General features: G+C 49.5%; 2 protein-coding genes and 1 non-coding gene across 3 annotated transcripts in view; 1 reads left to right on the top strand and 2 right to left on the bottom strand.

Moving 5' to 3' along the window:
* The window catches only part of CCL25 (C-C motif chemokine ligand 25), a 36,237-nt gene extending 28,010 nt beyond the window's left edge, over positions 1 to 8,227 (bottom strand). The window contains exons 1-2 of the mRNA XM_034996628.1: positions 8,047 to 8,227; positions 4,978 to 5,147 (exon numbers count right to left, since the gene is read on the bottom strand). Of these exons, the coding sequence (XP_034852519.1) occupies positions 4,978 to 5,147; positions 8,047 to 8,186 (310 nt within the window). The 5' untranslated portion in view covers positions 8,187 to 8,227. The remainder of the gene's footprint in view (positions 1 to 4,977; positions 5,148 to 8,046) is intronic.
* Positions 4,335 to 4,441, bottom strand: LOC118006108. The gene has a single exon (XR_004677944.1). It is a non-coding gene; the product is annotated as a U6 spliceosomal RNA (small nuclear RNA).
* A 205-nt stretch (positions 8,228 to 8,432) lies between the features above and the next one.
* ELAVL1 (ELAV like RNA binding protein 1) overlaps positions 8,433 to 22,822 on the top strand; it is a 39,975-nt gene continuing 25,585 nt past the window's right edge. Inside the window, exons 1-2 of the mRNA XM_034998336.1 lie at positions 8,433 to 8,521; positions 20,276 to 20,464. Of these exons, the coding sequence (XP_034854227.1) occupies positions 20,293 to 20,464 (172 nt within the window). The 5' untranslated portion in view covers positions 8,433 to 8,521; positions 20,276 to 20,292. The remainder of the gene's footprint in view (positions 8,522 to 20,275; positions 20,465 to 22,822) is intronic.

The raw sequence follows: 22,822 nt of genomic DNA, 5'->3' as shown, positions 1-22,822 counted from the left end.
GCAGGCCACGGCATACACGTGAGTCCCGGGCCTGCTTCCTGTGAGTCGCCGGATGAAGAACCAGGCTAGAGACGTGTTGCCACAAGTTGACTACCTGCTAATGACCGACAAGCATGAAGCCTCCACCTCATTTATAAAGAAAAGATTGGAAAACAGTTCGGTGGTTTCTCAAAACATTAAACGTAGAGTTACCATAGGACCCAGCTATCCCACTCCTAGGTATTGACCCAAGAGAAAGGAAAACATACGTTCATATAAAAACTTGTCCGTGAATGTTCACAGCAGCCTTATTCACAATTGCCAAGAAGTGGGAAAAGCCCCCATGTCCATCACGTGATGAATGGATAAAGAAAATGTGGTGTTGCCGCACGGTGGAATATTACTCAGCCATGAAGTACCAATTCATACTCCAGCGTGGATGGACCTCGATGACAGGATGCTCAAACACTAAAGGCCATATGTGACATGATTCCATTTACATGAAGTGACCAGAACAGGCAAATCCATGGGGTCAGGAAATAGATTCGTGGTCACCAGAGGCTGGGGAGTGACTGCTAACAGGCATGGGTTTCTTTCATTTTGGGGTAAAGAAATGTTCTGGAATGAGACAGTGGTGATGTTTGCACAACTCTGTGAACATATTAGAAACCCCTGAATTTTCACTTAAAAAAAAAAAAACTTTTAAAAAACAGCACTGCAGAAAGCCCCGCAAATACATGGGAAACATACGAGCCAAGCAAGAAAGAGAACTTGTACACCATGAAAAGGAAACATCAGAAATCTTAAAAACGAAAACTAAAAGTGATAGAGGCTGCTACAGAGTCAGCGTTGGACTGACGGTGACCGAGTGAGAACACCTGGAAGTGAAAGCGATTGCTATCGGGGCGCCTGGGTGACTCCGTCGTTAAGCATCTGCCTTCGGCTCAGGTCATGATCCCGGGGTCCTGGGATCGAGCCCCACATCAGGCTCCCTACTTGGCGGGAAGCCTGCTTCTCCGTCTCCCACTCCCCCTGCTTGTGTTCCCTCTCTCGCTGTGTCTTTCTCTGTCAAATAAATAAATAAAATCTTAAAAAAAAAAAAAAAAGTGATTGCTATGGATAACCCTCCAGGACAGCAGGGAAAGCCAGGCCACGCCATGACCCCAGGAACCAGAGCTGCAGGGCCTTTCCTAACCTTTGATCTCAGGAGAGATAAAACACCCAGTGCTGTTCTTGCCAGGAAGATAGTGCAGTGGAATGGTTATGGGTCAGTTGCAGAAAGATCATTCTGGAAAGCAAAATTTGCCACACTTGTCCAGGTCAGTGACCCACGTTATCTCAGGTGGTGGTATTCCAGGAGCCGAGGTTTTAAGACAAGAAGCGGACTGGGCGCCTGGGTGGCTCAGTAGGTGAAGCGACGGACTCTTGATCTCAGCTCAGGTCTCGATCTCAGGGTTGTGAGTTAGAGGCCCCGAGTTGGGCTCCACGCTGGGCATGGAGCCGACTTAAAAAAAAAAAAAAAAAAAGCGGAGCCCTTCCTGCTCTCTGGGTGTTAACCATATTAGACGCTCTGCTCGGCGCCTGCTTTCTGTGTGTCCCTGAGGTGGTGGTGCCACCTGCTTTCACAAATAAGCAAACGGAGGCGCAGGGACGTGATGAGCAGAGCGGTGCCTAAAAGAAAGCCCTGCATTTCTGTGCCTCCTCCGGGGCCGGGTTCTTTGGGGCAGAAATGTGCACACATAGGAACCAAGGTGACCCACACCTGGAAGGGGCCAGTCCCCTTGGCACATGGACATGACCTCCAAACTGTGGCTAACCTGAAAATACATGCTGCTGCCTAAGGAAAAATAAATAAAGCTTCCTGTTCTTGACACTGACCTATTGGGCACTTGAGATGGAATCAGATTGCAGCTGTAGAGCGTGTTGAGTGCCAGAACACTCTTTGGGCTTGTCCAGGCCCGCCTGGCTTCCGTCCTCCCAACGAGCATCTGCTTTGATGCCTCAGCTCTGTTTGGGAGGCGGTGAACACCTGACAGTGAAACCCGTTTCTTGTGGCCCCAAAATAGCCCCCACCTGTATTCGGAGCCCTGGAAATGGTTCAGACGTCACAGCTTCCCCCTCCACGTCACTGGGTCTAATGAATCAGGGCACCTCCTTTCCACATCTGACTGGTCACCGACCAGTTTACTGATCCCACCTCATCAATTTCTGGAATCCTCCTCTCCAGACCCAGTCCCCCAGCCCCTGCCCCAGGCTGTCCACCCTTGCCTCTGGTTCCTTTCCCTCAAATAAATAAATAAATAAATAAATAAATAAATAAGCAAGCAAGCAAGCAAGCAAAGTCAGTCTCTCATCTAAAATTCTCTTTGGCTACAAAACAAATTCTTTTACATGCTCATTGCCTAGGACAGGTGTATCAATTCCCTGCGGCCATTGTGACAAGTGACTGCCCCCTCGGTGGCCTAAAACAACATACATTTATTCTTTTAGAGCCCCGGAGGTCAGAAATGTGAAAGCAGTCTTACGAGGCTAAAATTAAGGTGTCAGCTGGGCTGCAGCCCTTCTGGGAGTGCTAGGAGGAAATCTGTTTCTGGGCCTTTTCCAGCTTCTAGAAGCTGCCTGCATCCTGTGGCTCATGGCCCCTCCTCCACCTGCACAGCCAGCAACAGGATCACCGGCCTCTGCTCCGTCATCACATCTCCTCTGCCTCTGATCCTCCTGCCCTCCTTCTATAAGAACCTTGTGATTACGCGTCCCATTCGGATCATCCGTGATCATCTCCCCCTCTCTGGATCCTTAACTTAATACCATCTGTAGAATCCCCTCCGCCAGGTAAGGTCATGCAGCTGGAGGTACCAGGAGACAAGGTCATGGACATCTTGGAGGGGCTGCTGTTCGGTCCACCGTAACAGGATTCACATACTTTCTCTGAAAAGGGCCTGATAGTAAATACTGTAGGCTTTGTGGGCCATATGGTCTCTGTCACCAGGCCTGGCTATGTAATTTTCAGGACCCTGATGCAAGATAAAAATGAGGGGCCCCTCATTCACAGATTATTGAGAATTTCAAAATGGTGACAAAAGAGCAGGGCCCGGTGAGACCACAGCATGCACGGCCAGGAAGCGGGCCCTGCCTGGGAGCCGTCTGCTGCTGCTGCCATGGCTTGGAAAGCCACCAAAGGACCATATGCAGACGACAGGTGACGCTGTGTCACTAGCAAACTTGGCGGGACACCTAAACTATAACTTTCGCAGGTCACAAGACGCTATTCTGCTTTTGCTTTTGTTTTTGTTTTAAGGAAGCTCCACGCCCAACGTGGGGTTTGAACTCAGGACCCTGAGATCAAGAGTCACGTGCTCCACCTACTGAGCCAGCCAGGCGCTCCTCTTTTGTTATTTTTTCAACTACTTAAAAATGTAAACATCCAGGGTGCCCGGATGGCTCAGTCGGTTAAGCTTCTGACTCTTGGTTTCGGCTCAGGTCAAGATCTCAGGGACGGGAGATCGTGCCCCGTGACGGGCACCGCACTGGACATGGAGCCTGTTTGGGACTCTCTCTCCCTCTCCCTCACCCTTCCCCACCCCCTTGTGCACTCATGCTCTCTTTCGCTTCAAGAAAAAAAAAAAAAAAAAAAAAAGAGTAAACCTCACTGTTACTCACAGGCTGTCCAAATACAAGTGTGGGCTGAATCAAGCTGTAATTTGCCGGCTCCTGGTCAACGGGATAAAATCCCAACTTCTCTGCCTGACTTTCCAGGGCCCTTTGAGGCTGGAGACAGACTCCCCAGTCCCACCTCACAATCTGCATCCAGTGCTCCTGATGGTTCCTGTTTCCTACCAGATCCCCTGGGACAAATCCGTGCCTGCACTCCTCCGGGCTCCTCCATCCAGAAGCCCCACCTCGCACCTGCTCCCACTATATTTCGGCTTAGACACTGTGCTCCATGAGAAGCGGTGCTCTGTGCCTATCCCTTGTCACCCCCGCTGGATTTACGTGTATATGCATCCTCCTCTCCCTCGGGCAGTGATGTGCTCAAGGGCAGGAATGCAGGCTAAGCCAGCTTTGTGTCTCCTGACCTCACAGGCCCTCAGAGATGGTACTTAGAGGGACGGCAAGAACAACGTAGAATTTCGGTGGCTGGCGTGTACTCAGATTCTGACCCCTAAGAACTAAAACTATGCTTCTTACCAAAAACAAAAACAAAACAATCCCCCGCCCCCAATCAAGAACTTCCTCTCTCCAATTCAGACCAAGAAAATAAAGATCTCTGAGACTAAACGGACCTGGGTTCCGATCCTGATTGTCCTTACTAGACCTGTGCCCTTGGACAAGTCCCCTCCCTTGCTCTTTTTTTTTTTAATATGGAACGCTTCACAAATTTGCGTGTCATCCTTGCATAGGGGCCATGGTAATCTTCTCTGTATTGTTCCAATTTTAGTATATGTGCTGCCGAAACGAGCACACCTCTCTTGCTCTTAAGACCGAGTCTCAATTCGCCATGGCCCCCCAGGCCCTGTGTGATTTGCCCCTTCCAATCCCATGAGTTTTCTCTCCTGCCCGTCTCCACCACTGGCCTTTTCTCAGTCCCTAAGTGTGCCAGGCTCCTGCCTGCCTCAGGGTCTTTGCACTTCCTGTTCTTTCTGCCTGAAACATTCTGCCCCTCCCCCTTGCCTAGTGACTTACCCTTCCTGCCTCAGCTGCAACCCCACTGACTTGGGAAGCCTTCCTGGCCACCTCAAAATGAGGTTCTCCTGCTACATGCTTTTCTGGCACTCTGAACCTCTGCAAATTTTAATTATTTTATAATGATCGTAATTGTGTGATTTCTGATCACTATGAACAAGAATCAGATTTAATAAGCACTTCACGCCACACTGTTCCAAAGGTTCTAAGAGTACTTGAGTTCATTTAATTTTCCCAGTGCCCTCATGAAGTACTATAATCACCCCCATTTCGCGGATGGGGAGGCTGAAGTTTAGAGAGATTAAAAAAACTTACCCAAGGTTGCACACCTCGTCAATATTGGAGTTGCTCTCTTAAGCCTGTTCCCACAGGTTGACTGTGACTTCTGTGAGGGCAGATTCCCCCTCTGGCACAGTCGCTGTTGTATCCCCAGGGCGGAGCCCCTGCATCGGGCACACTGGGGCTGATTAAAAAGTATTGATGACCTAAAAGAAACAACACCCCAGTAGCAACAAGCACTCCGAGTGCCCAGATCTTGGTTTCTAACACCACTCTCTAATAAAAGAAACCAGGTGGGGAGAAATGGCTGATTCTAGGACTGGGGCAGGAAATATATGAGATGAGCCCAGAGCATCTTGTAGTACCAGAAGTAAGGAAGTATCCCCAAGAAAACCAAAAACCCCCAAACCAAACACACTGATGGGAGTGTGTCAAAGGGTGGCAGGAGCCAACTGAAAGAGCTCCCAATGGCCAAAGCTGGAACAATTCGAACAACAAAATAAAGTCGTATTGGATTATAAAGCAGAGGATGAAATAAATATCCAGCAGCCACACTGTTATAATTAAATGATGGGTAAACCAATAAATTAGGAAGAGGACAGAAATCTCCCATGCAGAAGAATTCCACATAATTTACACAGACATCTCATGTAAGGAACATATCTCATTCTTTAGGTGCGTGCTGCACATAATGATTTCCTTCCAAAGTATACAATATAGAAAGGGAGGGGGGGCAAGTAACTTTATAGTGGAGAAAGCTGACAAATGCTACCTCAGCCTGCAATCAAGGTCAACATCAACAGGTATAGATAATGTTGGCAGTATGTACCCTTGACAGGAGGTGATGAGAGTCACACTTTACCTCTGGGGTTCTTCCTCCCCCCAGACCCATCATCCCAGTCTTATCACAAGAAAAACACCAGACTTGGGGCGCCTGGGTGGCTCAGTCGTTAAGTGTCTGCCTTCGGCTCAGGTCATGATCCCAGGGTCCTGGGATGGAGCCCCGCATCGGGCTCCCTGCTCTGCGGGAAGCATTGCTTCTCCCTCTCCCCCTCCCCCTGCTGTGTTCCCTCTCTCACTGTGTCTCGCTCTGTCAAATAAATTTAAAAAAGAAAAGAAAAGGGGCGCCTGGGTGGCTCAGTTGGTTAAGCGACTGCCTTCGGCTCAGGTCATGATCCTGGAGTCCCGGGATCGAGTCCCGCATCGGGCTCCCTGCTCGGCGGGGGGTCTGCTTCTCCCTCTGACCCTCCTCCCTCTCATGCTCTCTGTCTCCCATTCTCTCAGATAAATAAATAAAATCTTTAAAAAAAAGAAAAGAAAAAAAAAGAAAAACACCAGACAGATTCCAAAAGAGGGGTACTCTACAAAATACCTGATCATTTCTTCTCAAAACCATTAAGGTCATCAAAAACAAGAAAAGTCTGAGAACCCACCACAGCCGAGAGGCACCTAAAGAAATAGGACAACTAAATGAGTGGATCTTAAAAATTCTCAACACAACAACAACAAAATATTTATAATTATGGGTGCTGATAGGTGTTAACTAAACTTATTGCACTAATTATCTTACAACATATACACATATTAAATCATTATGCTGTACATCGAAAACTAGCATGTGTTACATGTCAATTATATCTCAAAAAAAAGAAAAAAAAAGAGAGAGACAGAGAGAGAGAACCAGGACAACTAAAAGTAATGTGGCATCCTGCATGGGATTCTGGAAGGGAAGAAGGACATTAAGTAAAAACAAAGGAAATCTAAATAAACTATGAACTTTGGTTCATAATGTATCAATTTTGATTCATTAATTATTACAAATGTATCATGCTAATGAAAGATGTTACTAATAGGAGAAACTGGGCGTGGGGAAAACGGTAACTCTGTACTTTCTTTCAAATATTTCTGTAAATCTCAAACTGCTCCAGAAGACAAAGTCTATTAACGAGAACAAAAACAAAGTATAGATGAATACATGAAGGACCTCATTCTTCACCATGACGATTATAGCTCCTCTCTCACAGAGCTACTGTGAGGATTACACATAAAGTATTTAGCATGAAGTACACACTGGATTCAGAGCACTGCCCACCATTCTACTAAATCTATGCCATCCACTATGGGAGCCACAAGCTCTAGGTGACTAAATTTAAATTAAGTAAAAATTAAGGACATTAAAAATTCAGTTCTTCTGTGGCACCAGCCACATGTCAAGTGCCCAAAAGCCACGTGGAGCGAGTGCCTACTAAATTAGACAGTGATGATAAAGAACATGCCCATCACTGCAGGAAGTCCGACCAGACAAACACGGCATTAAACAACGAATGGCATAATTACTTGCTCAATTCCTTCTGCAAATGCCATCTTCTCAACCTTCCCTACCTCCCTCTTTCAAACTGCCATCCCCCCACATTCCCCATACCCCTTCTCCCATTTACTTTTCTTCTTACCCCTTTCCGCCACTTGATGGGAAATCCACTGGATGTCTCTTCTGCCTCCCCACCTAGCCCTGCAGGTCCAAAGCAGTAGCCGCGCGGTTGCTGAGCTCTTGAAATGTAGCCAGTCCACTTTGAGACGGCCCCGCGTAAGACATACCAGATTTCAGAGGAGTGGGGGGTGGGGGCAGAGGATATAAAAAATCTCATAACCTCTTATACTGATTACACGTAGAAATAACATTTTGGACACGTTGTTAAATGAAACACATCATTAATAGTAACATCACCTGTTTGTTTTTGTTTTTGTTTTTTTAACTTTCCTTTCCTTTAACACAGCTCCTAGAAAATTTAATATGCACCTAACACTTGTGACTATCATTTTTGTCCATTCGCTGCCCAATACAAGTGACTGGCATATAGTAGACGCTCAATAAAATTTTAATGACTGCTAGGCTGCGCCTCCGGGAACCCGCTAGCTCCAACAGTCAACACTGATAGAAGGCAGACCACGTCCCATGCTCCACCTCCTCACCACACCAGATAAGGAAACTGAGGCCCCACGAGGTGACGTCAGCCACTTCCTAACGGCACGTAGTGCGGAAACGTCGGGGTCGGGATTCGAACCCGGGTCCTGTCCCCACAGCCCTGGCGCGCTGACCATTCCTACCTGGCAGGGAGGCGGCGGCGGCGGCGGGAAAGACAGGCGCGAGGCACACAGCATGCGCTCGGCAAGGGGCGCGGCTCTTCGGCCACCGCCTTCCGTCGGCCTCCGTGGGCCGGGCCATAGCTGGCCCCCTCCGCGGCCATCGCCGGCCACCCGCGTCTCCGCCGACCGCCGAGCCCTTCGCAGGCGGCGCCGGCCGGAAGTCCCGCCTCCGCCGCGCGCCCTGGGGCGCCGAGACAGGCACGTCGGCCAATGAGAAGCGCACCGTGGCGGACGCCGGCCAATGGGCGCGCGCGCCGGGGGGGCGTGTCCGGGCCGCGGGCCGGAGCGGGTCGTGCGCGCTGAGGAGGAGCCGCCGCCGCCGTCGCCGTCGCCGCTGCCGCCGCCGCCGCTACCGAGGCCGAGCGGAGCCGTTAGCGCCGCGCCGCCGCCGCCCGCCCGCCCCGGAGCAGCCCCGGGCCCGCCCGCTCGCGTTCAGGTGAGGCGGGGGCCTTCGGCGGCACCCGACGGGGTAGGCCGCGGCAGGCCTGAGCTCGCCTGGCCCGGCCGCGGGCGCCCGCGGGCCTGCACCGGCCGAGGCCCAGGCCGCACCGGGCCGGGAGGGGACGCGCGCGGGCCGTGGCGGGCGGGCGGGGGCCGGCCGGTGTGGGCGCCGGCGTCAGGCCCCGGGCCGGATTCCTCAGCCGCCGCGAGGGGCGGGCGAGGGGGACACGGCGTGGGCACGCGCCTGGCGGCCGGGCTTCGCGGCCGGCGCCCCAGCAGTACTGGGAGCCGAGGAGCCGGGGGCGGGAGAGCGAAGCCAGAGGCGAGGGAGTGGGGTGAGCGCCTTCGGCGCGCAGAGGTCACGGCCCACGGGCTCGTTCCCCGGGGAAATCCTACAGATTCTTTTGTAGTCGTTGTCAGAAGACCGCGGCCGATCTGAGGTCCTTTTAGAAGTGTGCATACCTTTCGGTATGTATGGGAGTCCTAGAAAAATATAGATTATTTGAACGCCATCTCTAACAAAGCTGTTTTTGGGGCGTGGGACGTTGGGATTTGTAAAATGTGTGTGTGTGTGTGTGTGTGTGTTGAAAACACAACCTGCACGCAATTGAACAATGGGGGATGGATGCTTTTCCTTTTCCGGTCTCCTCTGCTGCTAGGCTTATTAAAATGGGTTCTGATACCTACTGTGTGCAGGGCAGGTGGAGAACTTTTGAATGCTCTGCCCCTGGAGGGACAGAGGCCCCCCCCCCCTTACCAAAAGTATGTGGGATCTGTATGGTCAGGGCTCCAGAAGTGGGAAAATGGGAAGGATGGTCCTACTGGAGAAGGATTTCACAACCTGGTCACTACTGACATTTTGGGTCTGATCACGCTTGGTTGGGGTGGGTGTGGGGAGGATGGCCTGTGTATTGTAGGATGTCGAGTAGCATCCCACTAGATGCCAGCAGCATCTCTTCCCTTTCCAACCCCCCCCCGCCCCCAGTTGTGAAGATCAAAAATGTCTTCAGATATTGCCAAAAGTATCACACACATGAGAACCACCACTGGACTAAATGATCTTTTACTAAAAGTTCCTCCAGCCACATCTCTGATGCGTCGGGATCCAAGGCTCCCAAGAACTTGTACAAATTCACCTGTGGCAGCCTTAGTTTTCTTATCTGTAAAATGGAATGGAAAAATTGCTGTGCAGATTTAAGGATGTGGGAAGCCCTAGCGATGGCCTGAGCGTGGTAAGCACTGAATAGATAATGTTACAGATAATCACCAGTGTTTAGTGAGGATTTACTATGGGCTTGTCCCTTTACAGATCTGATCTTTATCTCCAGCCCTTGACATAGGTGCTGTTGTAATTTCCATCTTCAGGACAAACAAACCAAGGCTTAGATGGGTCACTTGTTACGACCGGTCTCGCACCGTAAGGTGGCTGAGGCGGGTTGTGAACTCAGGCCCTCTGACTCAAAATCCTTACTCTTAACCATGAGATTTTACTGCTCTTATGATCACAGGTGTCCAGGGGATCCCAAGAGGAATTCCATTCAGTTGTCATTGAACGTCTTCTGTGTGCAAAGCTTTGTGCTGGGATCTGTTATAAAATTTTGTCACTTCAGGGTCCACAAAGAGGCTGGGAATATGAACATCTCAAAATGTGGAAATAAATAATGTTTATGTTGAAGCACTGGTTTTGGAGGAGGCAGAGTTTCGGTTTGGATGTGTTGAGTCTGAGGTCATGCTGCAGCAAGTGGAAAATGAGAGAATTATGAAAATAACTCTTTTTGCTGTTTGCTTTATTGCTTCTTTCACTCCCTGCTTCCCATCTCTGTGCTTTCATACTCCAGCAAAAGTTGTCTTTTTTAAAATGCAGATCTGATCATCACTCCTGATTAAAAGTTTTCTGAGTGGAAAGAATTTTAATTTTTTTCACCTCTTTAGGTGACTTAAAAGTTAAAGCTTGGGATGCCAGGTCTTGCACCTCCTGACCCTCCCTCCCGTTTGCATTTCACCCGCACCTGGACCTAAAACTCCCGCCCTTTCTCTGCCTGTTGTCCCACTGCCTCCCAGTTCTCCTCCACCTAGAGATCCTTTCCTCATGCTGCGAGGCCCAGCTCAGAGCTCACTCCCCATTCGAAGCCGCCTCTGATTGCCACTCTCCCTTTACCCGCCCTGGAATCAACTAACTGTTCCCTAGCTTGTGTTCCCATCCCTTTCAATAGAGTCAAATTAAATGCTGAATGGTGAGGAAAGTGCGGTTGCCGCCTTTTGCCCCTAGGTGGCAATAATGAAGCAGCGAGGCTGACCCAAGTGTGTAAGTCAGGGGAAGACCAGAGGAAAGCAGCCTACAGAAGGGAAGTGAGTCTGGCTTCCCTCCTTTAACCAACTCTCCCTGCCCCGCTGCTAGGCTCTTAGAGGCAGTGGTGATTACAGTGTGGGCAGACTGTTTTAGCCACAAGTGTGGTGAGAGTTATGCACTGACTGATGTGGAAGCACAGAAAAGAAGATTGTTCACCTAGGCTTGCTGGGCAAAGGAGATCACAGAATGCTTCCTGGAGGAGGCCAAGCATGGGGGGGCAGCTGGAGTTAGCCAGGTACAGACCACAGGGAACAGCTTTGCAGGATGCAGGAACAGCATCTGCAAAAGCATGGAAGTGGGAACATCTTGGTTTGTTCTGGAAACCACTTGGGGTCTGGTCCTTCAGGGGCAGGTAGTGGCAAGAGGACTGCTGCGGCTGGTGTGCAGAGGGTGTTTTCCTGTAGGCCAGGCCAGGGATAATTTTAGTCCATGCAGTGAAGGAGGCAGAGTTGGAGGGAGACAGTGCTGAAGGCCAGCAAACCAGTTAGAAGGTGATTGCTTTGCTCTATGTAGGAAAAGCTGCAGATGCGACCCAGAGCTGTAGTGGTAGAGAAAGAGGGGGGATGGGTTTGAGACATGGTTGGGGGGTAAGAGACGCAGGACTCTGTGGGTATTTAGATGTGGGATGTGAGCGAGCAAGAAAGGACAGCAGTGGATGATTCTGGGTCTGCCTGAGTGACCAGTAGAAGGATAGGTCAGTAAGAGAAACAGGGAAGGCAAGAGAAGGAGCAGTTTGAAATGTGGACACAGACAGGAAAGCATGCAGTGGATATACTGTGAAGCAGGGAGGGGACAGAAGGCATTTTCCATGTCCGTACGTGTTGGGGGCACTCACTTTTATGATCACTGTCGGTCCCACTTGACCCAGGGCCTCCGTGTGCTTTGGCCAAGTCGATGGTCACACTTTCATAGGTTGAAAACATGAAACGTGACTGCTTGTTGGGAAACAGGAAGAAGGGGAAAAAACTGCCTCCTTGAGGAACTTCCAACCTGAGGAGGGGAGAAGAGATCTATGTAGATGTATGAGATGAAGTAGCAAAAGGGTGAAGCAGTGGGTCATGACAGCATTGCGAGTGTTGAAAGCAAGGATTGTCCAGTGCTCGGTTTTTGTGTTTGATGAAAGAGCTGGTGTCTGGGGGCGCCTGGGTGGCTCAGTCGTTGGGCGTCTGCCTTCGGCTCAGGTCATGATCCTGGGGTCCTGGGATCAAGCCCCTCAGTGGGCTCCCTGCTTGTTGGGAAGCCTGCTTCTCCCTCTCCCACTCCCCCTGCTTGTGTTCCCTCTCTCGCTGTGTCTCTCACTGTCAAATAAATAAATAAAATCTTTACCAAAAAAAAAAAGAGCTGGTGTCTGTACCAGTTGTTGTGATCAAAGAGGCATGGGCAGAAATTTTCAGGTGCTGCCAGTGGCCCGGGTGAATTAGAGAGGAGAGACAAAGAGGTCTGGAAGCCTGAGTGGACTGGTTTGGGCAGGCAGAGAGAGATGAGAAGGTGAACTTGGAGATAAGTCTAGAAAAGTATGTCAGGGTCAGGTGGTAGAGGGTTTCTGGATACAGTCAAGAGGTGATCTTGGAAGTTTGTTTTTCTGGGGGAGATTTAAGGATGGATGGACTGGTCAAGACGCTTTTGTGGTATGAGGTGGCCTGGTAATGGCCTGAACATGAGGGCCGGGACTGGGACTATTCTTTTATTTCATACACCCAGTACCTTGCTCTGTGCCTGGCACATGGTTGGCACTCCATGTTTACTTGGGGGAGGGAGGGTGGGCCAGAAGGGGGCTCGAGTGACTAGATCCAGCCACCCATCAAAGAGACATCTCTACTGGAGGGAAGATTCAGAGAAGAGGAAACAGAAGGCAGAGGAGTGATTTGAAGGGAAAAGGCCTGGTTGGGTTTGGAGAGACTGGGTTTGAAATAATCATGTGGCAGGGAGACCATTTGGGAGTCTGTCTAGGCAAGAGATAACAGGGACCTGAACCAGGATAATGGCAGAGACATGGGGGAGAAGGAGATATATCACCAATGTGCAACTGGCAGAATTCGGTGCCTGGTTAGGTTTGGGGGACAAATGTGTCCTGCCACCAGAGGAAGTAATTCAGGGGGAGGAAGAGGCTTGAAGAGGAGTCAGGGACAGGCGGAGAGGACCTGAAGGTGCCTGCAGTTGGAGACTGGGAGGTCAGGGAGGCACACGTTCCCCTCGGTTTTGTAAGTGAAGTAGGAGGAAGGGGGCAGGGCTGGAATAAGGTTCGTATCTTTGGTGGGCAGATTGAGAGGCCCACTGACCCATCTAGGCTGGTGTGTGCCGTTGATGGTGAGTGAACATAGACTAGCAACAAGGTCTTCCATATATGTGGGGCTTCGGTCGTGAGCCCTAACTGGTGTGACTCCCTGTGACTTCTGTGGAGCCCAGGCCCATTAGAAATGGCATCAGCGGTTTGGATCATTTCCAGGGTCCCAGGGGCAAAGAGTCAATATGTTCCTTAGTGGACCTGGAGGCGGGTGCGATGGCCACTTGCCAAGTGTCAGGAACTGTGCTGGGCGCTGCGAAGCAGGTGGTACCATGCCCATTTCACGGACAAGGAGGCTGAGGCTCCAGGAAAGGAAGTGCCACACCCACAGTCGTTCAGCTGATCAGCAGTAGGGTGAGTATTGGAGCACGGGTCTATCAGACTCCGCAGCCCAGGAGTTTTCCCTGCCCTGTCATGTTGCTCTGCAGTTCTGTGCAAGAGCCCTGGGGTGGCCTTGACCAGCCAGGAAGGAGCCAGAACTCTAACAGGGCTGTGGAGCCAATCGTGTCCCCGCAGGCCCGTGGAGCACTTGGACTGGACCAGACACTGGCTGCACCTGATCTGCTTCTACCCTGAGCTTTTCAGCCTGGTGGATATTGAATTGCTGTGACGTAGCCGTGGCTGGCCCAGTCAGGTGGCTCTCCCCAACGTGGGCTGTGGGAAGGGGCGAGTAAGGAAATACGTAGTGTTCACTTAAGCCTTCGCCTCGCGTAGCAGTTATAACTGGGTCAGGTGGTACGTTCGATTTTTCTCTGGGACCCAGAGTGTTTCCTGGGTGACCTAACATTCCTGAGGCTTTTTTACCTTGGAGAACTCAGACTTTTACATCTGGAAGGGACCTTAGAAATAATTGAGTCCAAGCCCCATCATGTGATGTGTGAAGTGTCAAGGTTGAGCCTGAGGATATATTTGACTGTTCTAGTTTTGCTCTAGCTTGAGTAGTTTAGCAAGGCTGCTCTGTGACTATCAAATGAGACAGATTCTCATGGGTGCCTAATGGGACTAGTCTTGCTGCTTTACATGTGTATTACCTGTGTAAGTTTTTATGTCGTTTATGGACATATCTCTTTCCTACGTACATAGTGCTTATACTGCTGATGTGAACAGCATTGTTGAAGTCACAAGGACAACCAGGATTGTTGAAAATAGTGCAATGAGGCTGAAAACCCTCAGAGATCATCCAAACAGGACTTCTCCATGATACATGGAGTTACTGGAAACGTTTCCAACTCAGCAGGAATTGCTTTGCTAAACTAAGTTTCCCTTTTTGCTCCCTACAATTGAGTTTGATTCTGTGGGATGGCACAGGACAATCCTAGAAAAGTAAGGTACTGGGGCGCCTGGGTGGCTCCGTCTGTTGAGCGTCTGACTCTTGGTTTCAGCTCAGGTTGTGATCTCGGGGTTGTGGGGTCGAGCCCACTGTTGGGCTCCATGCTCAGCATGGAGTCTGCTTTTCCCTCTCCCTCCCCTTCTGCCCCTCCCCCCGTTTGCTCTTGCACTCTCACTCTCTCTCTAAAATAAATAAGTCTTTAAAAAAAAAACAAAGAAAAGTCCTGAACATATTAAGACCGTTAGTATAATTTCCAACTGCCCTTTAACGTAAAGTGGCAAATACACATGATTCCCAGGTGACTCTGAGACCTGGTGTCTGTTCATCCCCCACCCCACTGGCCCTCCAGGCTCTCACCAACGAGGTGGGTGAAAAGCACATAATTAGGAATTAGAGTGATTTGTGCATCCGTAAAGTTTTGGGCTAAATGGTGTACGGGCCCAGGGAACTAGAGCAACCTATTTCTGGGGGGACGTTTCACAGATAAGTGAGGAGGTAATGGAGAGGGCAGACAGTGTCTGCAAAGGGAGCAGCCGAGCAGAGGCATGGAAATGCGAAGGTTTGCCGCACGCCAGGGAAGAAGCTAGAGTGGGGGGCCACATCCTGAAGCAGGGCGACTGCTCTGTAGCAACAGTTGGAGGCCTGGCGCTGCCACCATGGACCACACCATGGCTGACCCTGAGCAAAGTGATGAAGCCTTTGAGCCTTAGTGGGTGAGACCACCACGGACAGGGGACTCCGATTGTGTTGACCTGGAGGGAGTGGGAGGTGACAGCCTGGCCAGCCAAGGGGCTGCCAGAATTGGCTACAACTTGGAAGTCACTGATTGTCAGGCAGAGACAAAGGCCCAGCTGTGGTTGGTGCTCGACAGAAGCTGGCCTGGCCCCGGATTAGCGACGTGGATTTGGAAAGGTCAGGGGGAGGAACACGGGAAAGCAGGGTGGAGCGGCCCTGAAGAGTTGAGAAACCGTGCTTTGGGGGTTTGGATTTCTCCATCGTTGCCAGTTGACCCAAGAACTGGGCCCGCAGAGGCTGCTCAGCTTCACCCAGGGGCGTCACGAGGAGCCTGCCTGCTGTGGAATCAGGTTCACTTTGTAGATCTTTTAAAATTTATTTTCAAGTTCACTTGAAATTCTGGTGTAGAGTTCTTCGAGTTTTGACAAATGCATAGAGTCGTGTTATTACCTCCACCATCAAGACATGGGAAGTTACACTCCCCAAGAAACAAAAACACTCTCTTTTCTCCCCCAGTGTACTCAGCGCTCCCCTTGCTCCCTGCCCCTGGCCACCGCAGATCCATCCCTACGGTTCTGCCTTTTCTAGAAGGGACTCTTGTAGTACGCAGCCTAGGAGTCAGGTTTCTTTCACTCTGTGAAATGTATTTGAGATTGATTCAAGATTGATTCAAGTTGCGTGGATAGTAGCACTTTTCTTATTGGCAAGCAGAACTCCATTGTGTAGCCTTCCCTAGTCTAGCCACTGATGGATTGAAGGGCATTTGGGCTGCTCCAGTTTGGGGTGTTACTGAATAAAGCTGCTATAAACACTCGTGTGTGGGTTTTTGTATGAACATAGGTTTGCACTTCTCTTGTATGACTGCTAATATGGGATTGCTGGGTCTTTTGGAAAGTGTATGTTTAACTCTAAGAAACTGCCCATACGTTTTCTAAAGCGGCTTTAATATTTTTCCATTTCTACCAGCAATGCATGGAAATTCTGGTTTCTCCACATCCTCACTAGAACTTGATATTGTTTTGTTGTTGTTTGCCTGCTTTTGTTTTATTTTGGTTTAGCCATTCTGAATGGGTGGAGTTATCTTGATTCTCTTCCAGATGGGTAATGGTATCTCAATGTAGTTTTAGTCTGCATTTCCGTAATAACTAATAATGTCGGGTGTCTTTTCATATGTCTGTTTGTCATCCATATATCTTTCTTGGTGCATTGTTTGTTCACAGCTTTCGTCGTCTTTAAAATTAGGTTGTTTTCTCATTAAGTTTTGAGAGTTAAAATATGTTCGGGATGCAGGTCCTTTTTCAGATATGTAATTTGTAAATATTTTCTTCTCTGTGGACTGTAAGTTTTGCAGAGCGAAAGTTTTACATTTTGATGATATCCAGTTTATCGATTTTTTGAAAATGGATTGTGCTTTTGGTGTGGTGTCTCAGAAATCTTTGCCTCACCCAGTGTCACAAAGATTTTCTCTTAGAAAATTTCTGTTTTTACATTTTAGAACAGAGGTCGGCACACTTTTTCTGTAAAGAGCCAGATGGTAAATAGTTTCAGCTTTTTGGGCCATATGGTCTCTGTCACAACTACTCAACTCTGTCACTGTAGTGCAAAAGCAGCCACAGACAATACATAAACAAATGAGAATCAAGTGTGTGCCAATAAAACTTTATTTATAAAAACAGGTGGTGGGCCAGATTTGGTCCACAGTCCACAGGCCATGGTTTGCCAACCACTGTTTAAGAAAGTCATCTTTTTACCAGGCATAGAAGACACCCCTCTCTGAATAATGAGAATGGGGTAATTACTGCCCAGTTCAATCATCCTTGAAAGCATTGGGGGGAGGGGGGAGAAGGCACAAGAGTAGGTCCCTAACTCAGAACAAAGGTGAGGAGAGGGAGGGATGAAGAAAAACAAAGGAAGGGAGAAGAGAAATGTTTGAATCACATTTCGAGCAAACTTCATTATGCATTTTAATTTTTCAGAGTTAACCCTTGCACTTTGGTTCAGGCTTCAGCAAATGTGTGTTTGTTTTTGAGCTAATCTATCTAAAAGCCTCATGGCTGCAGATGCTTTAACAGATTTGTGGAGTTGGTGTTTGTTTAATTTGTATTTAGATTACATCCAGCATTTTACTTGTACCCGCTGTGGGGTCGTGTGGTCCTCACACATACTTCCCTGCACGCATGTGATTATTTCTGAAGAACAGATTCCTACAGTTCTGAATCCGAGGGTAGCAATCATATTAAAGGGCAGGTTATCCTCCAAAAGGGTTGTACCATTTCAACGGTGTACCAGGGTGTTTGTCCGCCTTATCCTTCTTTACGATGCTAGATTTTACCCATCCTGGGCAGTCTTGTATCTGACTGACAGAAGGTGGCATCTCTTTTGACTTCACATTTTCCTCATTATTTGGGAATTTGAGCTCGTCCTGGTTTATTAGCATTTGAATTGCTGACATCTATTAGGTGAGGCTCATATCCTTTGTCCATTTTTCTGTTAAAGGATGTGTCTTTTTTTTTTTTTTTTTAAAGATTTTATTTATTTATTTGACAGAGAGAGACACAGCAAGAGAGAGAGCACAAGCAGGGGGAGTGGGAGAGGGAGAAGCAGGCTTCCCGCTGAGCAGAGAGCCCGATGCGGGGCTTGATCCCAGGACCCTGGGATCATGACCTGAGCCGAAGGCAGATGCTTAACGACTGAGCCACCCAGGCGCCCCCAGGGATGTGTCTTCTTTCTGATGAGTTTGTAGACACTGAATCACGTGGTCCAAGCATTGGGAGTGTTGACATTTGGGGCTGGACAATTCTTGGTTGTGGGGGCCAGCCTGGGCCTTGTGGGATGTTTCACAGCTCCGCTGGCCTCTACCTACTAGGTTCCAGTGGCACACCACCACCCACAGTTGTGGTAACCAGAAATGTCTCCAGACACGGCCCAGTGTCCCCTGGAGGGCCGAGTCACCCACGTTGAGAACTACTGGCTTAAATAATGTAATAGGTAGCGAGCATTTTCTCCCAAGTCTGCTGCTTGTCTGTGTATAGTGCCTTTCGCCATACAGAACTTCTTAATCTTAGGAAGTCTGACTTTCCAGTCTTTTCTTTTATGGCTATGCTGACCTATTTTATAAAGAACAGGGAGCATAGAACATTTTCAAATAAATAAAAGAAATGCTGGGAGAGTACAATAACTTTGCATGTTGTGTATGGTCTGAAGCAAATCAGGAGGTGGAAAGATAGAGAAGTCCCACCTGTTTCCAGCAAGGGGGGGAGAAAAAAAACCCACACCTAAGTCCTCTCTCAGTGCTGACTCAGGGGGGAGGTGGGAGCGGTGTTCAGGTTTTTATATAACCTCTGGCAAGGCTATTTTTAAAGAAGGCTGAGTGCTCCTGACAGTGGGCACTGGGTCTTCAAGGATAAAGGCAGGGCTGGGCAGAAGGGATGCGGAGAAAGGGGTGGGCTACCCCCGAGACCTCCTGGCTGGTGGGCCACAGGGCCTCTTTCTGGTAATGACACTTCAGCCCCATGGGGGTGAGTGCCTGCATATTTAGAGGCAGGGACATGGGACATCTTAGATGAGGCAGCCGCGCGCGACATTACTTGTGAGCAAGCCCCGCGCGAGTTGTGCTTTCAGGAGAGCCGTCCTGATGCTCTCGGCCGCGTTGATCCGGATTCTTCTCTGAAGCTATCGCTGTACCATGATGTTTGTCACTGAGAGCGAAGACTTCTGCAGGCGGCTGAGGGCATTCCAAAGCTTGCAAGCTTTGAAGAGCATGTTCCTCCAGCTGGTAGAGAAACCCTAACCTCTTTACCAGCTCAGTGCTGTGGCCTTTGGAATAAAGGGATGCAGGGAACCGTTGTCTCCCTGCTTGAGAACAGAGGCGGGGCGCCTGAGTCGGGGTGCTCAGGTGCACATCACATGCTCCGCAGTACCCAGCTGCACCAGGAGTGCACGCAGAGATGGGAGAAGGTGATCAGGAATCTTCGGAAAGCTCTTGAGCCCACCCGCACACTTTCCATGGGAGCTTGAATTGTGGTGCTGGAATTGTTTGTAGGTGTTGTGTTTGTTTTTTCAGGTAAGCTCCACACCCAGCAGGGGGCCTACCTGAACTCAAGAGTTGCACGCTCCGCTGACTGAGCCAACCAGGCGCCCCTGTTTGTAGGGTTTTTGAAGCCCCCCAGTAAGTAGACATGGGTGTGTTTTAGAGCAGTTTTAGGTTTGCAGAAAGGCTGCAAAGAAAGTACAGAGCGGGTTTCCAAATGTCCGCCTCCTCCCAACACGAAGTCTTCCCTCCTAGTGACATCTTGTGTCGGTGTGGTATTTTGCTAGAATCCATGAGGCAATATTGATAGTATCAGCTCAAGCGCATAGTTGGCCTTCGGGTTCAGTCTTTGTGTTGTACATTCCGTGGGTTTGCCCAAATGTGTAATAACCTGCGTCCACCGTGCCAGGATCACGCAGATAGTTTCACCGCCCTAAAAATCCTCTGTGCTCCTCTTTTTTTTTTTTCTTTCTTTTTTTTTTTTTTTTTAATCGATCCTGGGACTCCAGGATCACGACCTGAGCCGAAGGCAGCTGCTCAACCAACTGAGCCACCCAGGCGCCCTCTCTGTGCTCCTCTTGCCCCTCCCTCCCTCCCTCCCTTCCTAGCCCTGACAACCACTGGTCTTCTTACTGGCTCTAGAGTTTCGTCTTTTCCACGATGTCCTATAATTGGGTGGCCTTTCAGACTTAGTAGTGTGCATTTAAGGCCTCCCCAAGTCTCCGGCTTCATAGCTCATCTCTTCCTGTCACGGAATAACACTCTGTTGTGTGAAGGCCGCAGACAATTGGAATTTGTTTCTTCATTCACCGACTGAAGGGCATGCTGGTTGCTTCCGGTCTCAGAGCAGTTATGAATAAAGTCGCCATAAACATTCATGAGCAGGTTTTTATGTGTACGGAAGTTGAAATTGTAGTGTTGAAAAGAAAAAACCCCAAGTGCCAGTAATGCGTTTTGCCTTAATATTCTGCAATATGGACATTTGGAATTTACTTGATTTTTCTCCCCCCTCCCCCGCAGATTTTTTAAAAAATACGATGTCTAATGGTTATGAAGACCACATGGCCGAAGACTGCAGGGATGATATCGGGAGAACGAATTTAATTGTCAACTACCTCCCTCAGAACATGACCCAGGATGAGTTGCGGAGTCTGTTCAGCAGTATCGGTGAAGTCGAATCTGCAAAACTCATTCGGGATAAAGTAGCAGGTAAAGAAAGCGAGAGGGTTTGTAAGGGGGACTTGGGGCCGTCCCACTGAGCACTGGCTTCTTTGCCCGCAGTGATGGTTGTCAAGTTTCGTTGTTATCTCAGACTGTATTTTGCCACTGCCCTGGTGGCAGATTGGACTTTGGTTCCCAAAAAAGGAAAAGCTCGTCGTAAGAGCATGTACAGAGTGAGATGGTGAGAGGGGAGGGAAGATGGGACACCGGAAATGGGAATGGCGCTGAGAGCTGGAAGAGACCATAGAACATGAATGACAGCCTGGCCTGGCTCGGTCCCATGAGTGGAGGGGACTCTGGCCCAGGCAGGCCCTTCCCTGCCTTCCCGGGTCCCCGTGCCGGGTCAGGCCTATGGCAGAACACGGAGTATCCCCGCGGGCAGCCCTTCATTGGCTCTGAGCTGTGCTGTTTGCTATCACGCCATCAGCTGGAACATCTGAAACACACTGAGTTTGCACTCTTGGGGGGCTAGAGCAGGGCCACGGATCAACAGGCAGGCTGTAGGGTTGGATGCTGGCTGAGAGCCCTGTTCCCCCACTGCCTCCACATGCGACCCCAGACATAAGTGGGGATGGTGGCTCCTATATCCTACAACCTCATAAGGATTTGCAGACACCTGGGAAGGCCGTCCTTACCGAGCAGCCTCCAACCCGAGAACATGGTTTTAAGGAGGAAAACATGGAAAGATCAGGTGCTATGAAGCACTTCCTTCCTTTTCTCCCCAGGGAGGAACATTGTTTTAGGGAGCTGCCCTCATCCTCCTCCGCCGCCTCCTTCCACCTCTTCCTCCCTTTCTTTCTTCCCTTCTTCTCCCCACCCCCATCCTTTTCCTTCATCCTTCTTCCTCTCTGCTCTACTCTGGTGAGCTGAGGAATGGGCTGGAACCCCCCCCCCCCCCAGGAGGGCTCTGGCTGCCACCCTGGGTTGTGAGACTATGATTCTCTACACTGAAAACTAACTTAAAAGTTGGGAAAAAAAAAAAAAAAACTTTATTATGGAAATAAGCTATCTTGTATTCTGATCTACATAAAAGTAGAGTAATATATTGAACCCCATGTACCCATCGTCTTACTTCATCAACTCTCAGCTTTTGCCAGGAACCTGAAGATGCCTGTCTCTGGGATGGGTCCTGTCGAGGCTGGCTGACTGCTTTATAGGGAATTAGTTCATCAGAGGGGGCACGGACTTCAAAAGTCTTTTAAGGACTCTTCCAATTCTGAGTCTGTGATTTAATAAACCTCTAAATAGGGATTATAGATAATACACAAATTGAACAGTGTTACAATGTTTTAGAAGCTATTATCTTTCTCCTGTTTCAGAAGACCATCTGCATAAGAGAGTCCTTGTTCAGAAGCATTTTAAAATTCTTCTATGCTACTAACAAATCTTGCCTTTCTCCTTTTATGTTCTCATGGAAGGGAATTTTTAGCCCTGTGGATATTCCTGAGCATTGCAGTCCGATTTTGCCAGCATTCTCATGGTACCTGACTTCTTTGTCTATTCATTTGTTGTGGTTTTCAAAGGAATGTGAGCTATGATAATAGGAACACCTAGATTTGGTGAGATCAGTCCAGAGAGAACTGGTTTCGGGAATGAGGTAAAAGCAGGAAAGTGTAATTTGGAAATTATTTCAGTTCAGAGATAAACTTTTCCTCCTCTTTCGGTGAGATAAGTATAGCGTACCAAGAGTTGTGGAGGATGTGCTCCCAGGCTCAGATCTGAGCTCCGTGTCTTGCTAGTAGCTCCTTAAATTGAAAGAACGTACCTTCACAAGAAGCTGACTGCATTCCTACCTCTCTCCTCCTGCCACTGGTGTGCAAAAACCTCACCGGCTGCACTGCTCCTCTGTCCTCTGTTAGGCTGCTCTGGTGAAACCCCAGGCATGGATACGTTTGCCCAGCTGCTTCCTCCTGGCTGGGCTGAGGATGCCCACCCTGGAGAGAGTCTTGCCTCCAGGCAGACAGGTGCCCTGTTGAAGCCAGTTCCCAGCCGAGCTCAGCCCACAACGCAGGCATCCCCGGCCCCCACAGCAACCCCGTCTGCACCCTTCACTCTCGGCCGGTGATTGCCTCCCACCTCGCAGTGAAAATAACAGCCATCTCCCCCTCTGCTCCATCCCTGCCCTTCTCTGCATCCTGGGAACCTCAGTCTAGGCAAGTGCCTGCTTGCCCAGGTCTCTTCGGGATCGCCTTGCCAGCATTCAGACATGCTACAGTGGCTGTTCTCTAAAAGAATCCTTGCTAATGTTTCCTGACTTCCTCTAGTTCAGAGTGTCTCTCCTTGAACCCCCTTGACATTTAGAACTGGATAATTCTTGGAGGGGGTGCATCTTGTGCGTGGTGGAAT

Source organism: Mirounga leonina, unplaced genomic scaffold, assembly GCF_011800145.1.
Source record: "Mirounga leonina isolate KUSES-001 unplaced genomic scaffold, KU_Mleo_1.0 Mir_94, whole genome shotgun sequence".
Lineage (NCBI taxonomy): Eukaryota > Metazoa > Chordata > Mammalia > Carnivora > Phocidae > Mirounga > Mirounga leonina.
Note: the sequence above shows the minus strand (reverse complement) of the source record. Positions and strands in the feature narration are given on the sequence as shown.